This window comes from Octopus bimaculoides, chromosome 18 (genome assembly GCF_001194135.2).
Source record: "Octopus bimaculoides isolate UCB-OBI-ISO-001 chromosome 18, ASM119413v2, whole genome shotgun sequence".
Lineage (NCBI taxonomy): Eukaryota > Metazoa > Mollusca > Cephalopoda > Octopoda > Octopodidae > Octopus > Octopus bimaculoides.
Genome location: NC_068998.1, coordinates 18286634 through 18294378, shown reverse-complemented (window position 1 = coordinate 18294378; position 7745 = coordinate 18286634). Strand labels below are relative to the sequence as shown.

The following is a 7745-nucleotide window of genomic DNA, read 5'->3' as shown; positions in this document are numbered from 1 at the left end:
AAATTATCGTTAATGAAAATAGAGGCGAAAGTGAGTGAGAGACTGTTGCCAATGAAAACGGAATATTTTGTCAGCAACAAATTAATTTTTATTTATTAAATCTACTCTGCAGTGAATGCAATGAATATTTAAATTTGTGAAGAAAACTGAAGTTCAAATATTCAATAAACTTCACAAATCGAAATTACAGGAAATTTCTTAGAACATGAATTTATAAAAAAAATTTCCAGATGGTCAAACCTTTAATAATTGCTTTCTTTTAGTAATTGTCACATACCTAATGAATAAGCAGCTTTCGCCATTATAATATAGATGACTGGACGTATCTGAACCTGCCTATCTATCAGTTTAATTGTTATTACTTCTTAAATTTTTTTCACACATTTTTTTTGTTTCTGATTTGTTAGTACGAATGGATCAGTTTAGACCGTCCTAATCTAGAAAGTAAACCACGAAAGAAGAAAAAATCTGCAAGGGTTTTAAATACATCTCACTGTAAAAAAACTAATATCAAGGTAAGAGATGATCCTTTAGTTTTCTCCTCTTGGGTATTTCCTCAATATATCATCATCATCATCGTTTTATACCTGCTTTCTATGCTGTCATGTGTTGAATGGGTGATTTATGCTCTCTTTGGTGGGTCAGAGGGTCACGTCTCACTTTTGGTTTGGTTTCTATGGCCAGATGCCCTTCCTAATATCAACCACTTTACATAGTGTATATTGAGTACGTTTTACGTAACACCAGAACTTTAGGGGTTGTTATGTGACCTTCTTCTAGAAACAATTCTGTGACATGCTAATTAACCTATGGTTGAGACCCTGACAACTGCTATTACTTCAGATCAAAGTAGACATGGGAACAGTAGTGGCTAAAAGGTGGTTCCACGCTTGTCAAAGTGCTGGCAGTCCTTAACCAGGGCCCCACTACTGTATGATGAGTTTGACACTGATTAAAAGTGTCTATATTAATAGAATTTATTTCATTGACATCAGACCAGTGAAAAGTCAAGCTAATCATACCAAAAATCTAACCATTGCATCATTTATACTATTGGATTATTGGAATATTAAGACTTACATGCTATTGTTTCTGTTTGTAGATTAATGGGATGTGTTATCACTTAGATTCTGTACATAGCAATCTTAATCCACACCAAATAGCATCAACTGTTATTCCAAAGCCAAACCGTGGTATGCCTTGGCGGACAGCCATGAGAGCAACCAAACAGCGGTGAGTAACTGTCATCATCATCATTCTTCTTATTATTATTATTGATTTATTTTGACTTAGAAATAATATGTCTAAACAACTGAGTTGAACCTGCGTATTGTTGATAACTATTATAATCTCCAGCATGACATTGGGACTTGATGAGGAAAGATCAAGTGAACCTTGGTAGCATTTGAACTCAGAACATAAAGTTGGAAGAAATACTGTTAAGCATTTTATCAGCATGCTAACAACCCTGCCAGTTTGCTGTCTTACAGCATCCATAGATAATGTCACCATCTGTGTAGACAGTACATGGAAACTATCCCCTTCAGTATAGATATTCCAGGGACAGTATCACTTTCAGTGAAGGCTCTGCAGAGAGGTTTCCTGCAATATAGGCAGGGCATAGACCAATGCAACATTCAATGAAAACATTGCATAGACAATGTTACCTTCAATGTTGTTGGCACTCCATTGCTTACGACGTCGAGGTGAAAACAAGAGCAGTAACACACAAAAGTAGATGACTTGTATTTTAAATTCGCCAGTATATGTTCCAAGTGCAAAAGCACCGGGTCTCACTTTTCTTTGCAGCACATTTCAAATAAATACCATTAATATTGTTGTTGGCACTCTGTCGCTTACGACGTCGAGGGTTCCAGTTGATCCGATCAACGGAACAGCCTGCTCGTGAAATTAACGTGCAAGTGGCTGAAAGCTCCACAGACACGTGTACCCTTAACGTAGTTCTCAGGGATATTCAGCGTGACACAGTCTGACAAGGCTGACCCTTTGAAATACAGGCACAACAGAAACAGGAAGTAAGAGTGAGAGAAAGTTATGGTGAAAGAGTACAGCAGGGTTCACCACCATCCCCTGCCGGAGCCTCGTGGAGCTTTAGGTGTTTTCGCTCAATAAACACTCACAACACCTGGTCTGGGAATCGAAACCGCGATCCTATGACCGCTGCCCTAACCACTGGGCCATTGCGCCTCCACACCTTCAATGTAGATACTGCATATACAGTGTCACATCTAGTGTGTACTCTGCCTAGGTTATACTGGCTTCAAATTTTAGCACAAGGCCAGTAATTTTATGGGTGGGTTAAGTCAATTACATTGGCCACAGTTTACAACTGGTACTTATTTTATTGATCCTGAAAGGCTGTAAGGCAAAGTTGACTTTGGTGGAATTTGAACTAAGAACATAAAGATGGACAACACTAAGCAGTTTGCCTGGTGTGCTAACGATTCTGCCAGATTGCTGCCTTATCTCTGCCTGGATTATATTACTTGCAGTATAGTCTTTCTTTAAACTCTTACCATTAGTGTCAGCTTCCTGTTGAAACCCCTGCACCACTGCATGATAACTCAAACTGCTATAAATAGCTAAGTTTGCTTTGGATCATACTCTACCATTTTAAAAAAGGAAGAACTGCTGCATGTTGTAGTTCTGGATACATAGTCTAAAGACAAAAAAAAAGAAAACAAATATGGATTGACCATGGCTGGAACATCTTTGATCATAGGTCTGGTTAATCAAAAACTGACCTGGGGCTAAACCACCTCTTGTTTTTATTGCTTTATTCTAGAGCAAAGGGCTGTGTCCATTGCTATTTGCAAGTCCTGTAAAAGTGACAAGGTTAATGGTTCTCTTGAATATTTGAAAGTTAATAGCTGCTGATATAGTATGGACAGAAAGGGAATTTCAGAGAGCTGACTTTCTGGGGGGGAAAAAAACTGTGAACATAGTAGATGGTGTGAACCCTGAAGGGTAAACACAATATGGGTGATAGGAAGAGGAGAATCAAGTGAGTCAGGGCTGCTGAATGAAGCTTTTATGATACCAGCCAGCTTCAAGGAGTAGAAACCAGTGTAGGCATGTACTTCTAGATGTTTCCAAATTGGTGGGATAAAAAAAAAAACATTTTGAGTACTTAATGAAATAGTTTGGAAGTCACTGAAATTATTGTTTCGTTTGCTAAGGGGTTGCTTCACCAACCATGAGGAGCAGTATGATTCTGATGGAAATATGGAAATAATAGTTGATTCTGCACCAAAGAAAGAGATGGCATGGACAAAGTTTGTTTCTGATACGACAGACAAAGAAAATCACCCGACTAAAACCAATCATCTCGCAGCCCAAAACTGTCAAGAAAACACTTATTTCTCTTCCATTGAAAATGAGTACAAAAAACTTCAGGTAAGATTCCACGTGTTTAATGTTAACATATGATGTTTTGATTTTCAATGTCTTTTTCTATCTCTCCAGTTCCATTTCTGGGTATGGTGATGTACATATTAGTTCTTTATACAAGGACTCCATAACATAATGGTTTCAAATTTTGACACCGTGCCAGCAATTTCAGGAGAAGGGGTAAGTCGATGACATTGACCTCAATGTTCAACTGATACTTAATTTATTGATCCTGGAAAGATGAAAGGCAAAGATAACCTTGGCGGAATTTGAACTTGGAACATATGGATGGACGAAATGCCACTAAGCATTTTGCTTGGCATGCTAATGATTCTGCCAACTTGTCACCTTTAGGGCTCCATAAACTAACGTTAACACATGTTATAATGAAGCGATGTGACAAGAATTTTTCAGTCCAAATAATTACAAACCAACACTAGTTGTCGGGTGGGGGGAGCAAACACTGAGACAAAGGCATACACACTCGCATCAATACACACACTTGCATGCATGCACAAATGCACACACATGTTCGCATGCATGTGCATATATATGTATGGTGGAATGGGCTTCCACACAGTTTCTACCTAGTAAATTCACTCAGAAGGCATCGGTCAGCCTTGGGATATAGTAAAAGACACTTACCCAAAATGTTGCACAGCAGAACTAAATCTGAAACCACACAGTTTCTTATCCACACAACCACTGTTTAAAACGATAAAAGGAGAAAAGTCACTAGAAGTTGCCACTGCTCACCATACTTTTCCCTCTGTGGAATATTTTTTGTGTTCTTTCTTTATACTAAGCATGGAGGTGCAATGGCCCAGTGGTTAGGGCAGCGGACTCGCGATCATAGGATCGCGGTTTCGATTCCCAGACCGGGCGTTGTGAGTGTTTATTGAGCGAAAAGCACCTAAAGCTCCACGAGGCTCCAGCAGGGGTGGCAAACCCTACTGTACTCTTTCACCACAACTTTCTCTCACTCTTACTTCCTGTTTCCGTTGTGCCTGTAATTCAAAGGGTCAGCCTTGTCACACTCTGTGTCACGCTGAATATCCCCGAGAACTACGTTAAGGGTACACGTGTCTGTGGAGTGCTCAGCCACTTGCACGTTAATTTCACGAGCAGGCTGTTCCGTTGATTGGATCAACTGGAACCCTCGACGTCGCAAGCGACGGAGTGCCAACAACAACAACAACAACAACAACTGATTATTGGTATCATTTGTGCAGTCTTACTTTGCTTATTTTCATGTTTGAGACCCATAAGCTTAGTTTCTCAGCTTCTTTATGAATGACCTTTTATTGAAAACATGAAAAAGTTTCTAATACTACCTTCATTTTTTTCCCTTCTTTTGTTTGTCTTCATTGTTTGTGTTAATATCACAATGTTTCGTCCTAATTTCTTTATCGTGTTCTAACATACTGTAGCTGTATCATTATTTTGGATATATTTGTTATTGTTGCTGCTGTTAAACGATTTAATTACTGCATGAATCAAATTAATGCTCGAAATTCTTTTTCCTGTCCTTTCCCATCAGGTTGAACTTGTGCATGTGAAAAGGGAATTAGAAGAAGAACGTATTGCTCGTCTGGAATCAGATAAAAATGTCTATAAGGTAAACACTGTTTTTGATTCAAATATCACAACACTTCTGTATATAATTCAATTTACTATGGCTATGCAATATCTTGACTAGAACTACATTATGGTTTTGGTAGCCAGGCTATAAACTGCTGTTATTGATAATAGAAAATAAACAAAATCTGATTGGAGTATAGTTATCTATGAAAGAGAGCAGGAGGGGGTTAGTTATGTAACTGGTGCTAGCATGACTATGTAGTGAAGAAGTTCATTTCAAAATCACATGGTTCCAGGTTCAATCTCACTGTTCAGCACCTTGGAGAAATGTCCTTTATTACAGACTTGAGTTGACCAATGCCTTTTGAGTGAAATTTGCTAGATGGTCACTCTCTGCCAAATTGTGTATGTGCGTGAATGTGTACAACTTTCCTCAGTGTATATTGCTGAATGATGTTCATATCATTGAGAAAACCAATATATATTGGTTCTCCTTTGTTCCTTTGACTTCATATGAAGTGTAGAGCACCACCAAGGGATCTCCACCTGTCTCAGACTTTGGCAAAGGACTGCAGTTGCTCCCAGGTGTAGCTGCTTACTGCTGCTTCTTCCTTTCAGCTTTCACTACATTGCTTCATATGCAGTTTCTGAGAACTACCTCCTCTCACCAGGGCTAGTTTCACAGGCTTTCTTGCTTGAGTAGCAATGTAGAAAATTAATAGTGTAGAACTGCTAACCCCATACCTACTACTCTCTTCCTTTCTCAAATGAGCTTGGAACCAGTTATGACTGAATTAATATATTGATGAATTTGACAAAATACCTAGTGGTATTTATTCTACCTAAGTTGTATTGGCATTCCCTTATTGTTATTCACCAACTAATAATGGTTTCAAACTTTGGCACAAGGCTAGCAATTTCAGGGAAGGCGGTAACTCAATTACAGTGACCCTAGTGCTCAACTGGTAATTATTTTATCAACCCTGAGAGGATGAAAAGTAAAGTCAACCTCAGTGGAATTTGAACTCAGAACGTAAAGATAAATGAAATGCTGTTAAGCATTTTGCCCAGCATGCTAACAATTCTACCAGCTCAACACCTTCATTCACCAACTAAAAATCCTTTCTACTATAGGTACAAGGCCTGGAATTTGGGGAGTGGGAGTAGTCGACCTCAGTGCTTGACTGGTTCTTTTTTTCATTGACCCTGAAAGGATGAAAGGTAAAGTTGAACTCCGAGCGTAGTGATGGACAACATGCAAGTAAGCATTTTACCTGGTGTGTTAACGATTCTGCCAGCTCGCCACTTAATTCACCAACTGATAATAAAAATAATAATGGTTTCAAATTTTGTCACAAGGCCAGCAATTTTAGGGAAGTGGATTAGTTGATTACATCGACCCCTAGTGTTCAACTGTTATTTATTTTATCAACACTGAAAGGATGAAAGGCAAAGTTGACCTCAGTGAGATTTGAACTCAAAACATCAAAAGCCAGAAGTAATGCTACTAAGCATTTTGTCCAATTTGCAATTGTTTCTGCCCGCTCACCACCTTAATAATAATAAGAAGAAGATAGGGGGAAACGTGAAGAGAGAACATCTGCAGAACATGGTGATCTTGTAACTGCACAAATCCTTCACAGAGTTATCAAAGTCTGAATGAAGAGTGTTACCTCAGTCAACTGGTTGTGGATAGCTGGCACTTTGTTACTTTCTCCTGCGAAATTGCTGTGTTAAACAAGATAAATAATAATAATTGAGAACAACAATGTATTTACACAGTATTCATTACATTTTATCATCTGCTCTGTGCTGTATTTCAGTTAAGTATGGATAACAATGACATGCAGAGTGAAGTATTGAGGCTGAAGAAAAAGTTATCTTTACTCGAAGAAGAGAATATATTGGATTCCATTGAAAGTGCCTTTATGCAATTCCATGTTTTCCTAGATATTCTACGTGATGCTGGGTGAGTATTTCATTGGTAATCTATAATTTTTGATACCAGATGAGCCTTAAGAACTTGTTATGTGGTAATGTTGTGTTGTAAGGTAATGTTTCCTCAGCTATGTATTGATATTAATAATCCTTTGTACTATAAGAGCAAGGCCTAAATTTTGGGGCAAAGGAGGTAGTTGATTACATCAACACCAGTTCTCATAATTCTTATGCTGCACTACCCCTTGCATTGAGAAATAGTTTGTGAGATGGTGGTAATGCACCAGCTCAGCCTTTCTTTTCACTTTATCCTTTATACAGTTCCATAATTTCTTCCTTGACTACTGGAGGATATGCCATTGGCCAGAGCTGCCCTCAATTGCTCTTTTGGTAGCATGAGAAAAGCCAAGTGTTTTCCCATTATTCTGTTGTTCATATAAGGAATTGACATAAAAATGCACTTTCTTTTATCATAAAGTCCTACCTGACAAAATTTCCTCTACTACATGATTCATATCAAGGGTTTATCCGTTTGAAGTGGCTCCTGCAAAAGATAGAAGGCAAGAAACTTTCTCTGCTTTTTAGTTTCAAGTCACTGGTCATTAATTAGTAAAACATATCAATGTTATTACCTCTGAACAGTGAAAAAGTTTGCAGACTTGTTATTGTTACTATTGACTATATTATTACTAATGTTTTCTTGAAGTAATTAGTATATTTTCTTCTTGTAAAATGATTACATTTGCTGTGTGATTAGACTGGCTTCTCTCTCTCTCTCTCTCTCTCTCTCTCTCTCTCTCTCTCTCTCTCTCTCT

At 38.2% G+C, this 7745-nt stretch overlaps 1 protein-coding gene across 1 annotated transcript in view; it reads left to right on the top strand.

The window, feature by feature from the left end:
* The window catches only part of LOC106878905 (centrosomal protein of 78 kDa), a 233610-nt gene that overhangs the window by 216062 nt on the left and 9803 nt on the right, over nt 1–7745 (top strand). Inside the window, exons 10-14 of the mRNA XM_052974542.1 lie at nt 408–515; nt 1103–1233; nt 3201–3417; nt 4952–5029; nt 6816–6961. Of these exons, the coding sequence (XP_052830502.1) occupies nt 408–515; nt 1103–1233; nt 3201–3417; nt 4952–5029; nt 6816–6961 (680 nt within the window). The remainder of the gene's footprint in view (nt 1–407; nt 516–1102; nt 1234–3200; nt 3418–4951; nt 5030–6815; nt 6962–7745) is intronic.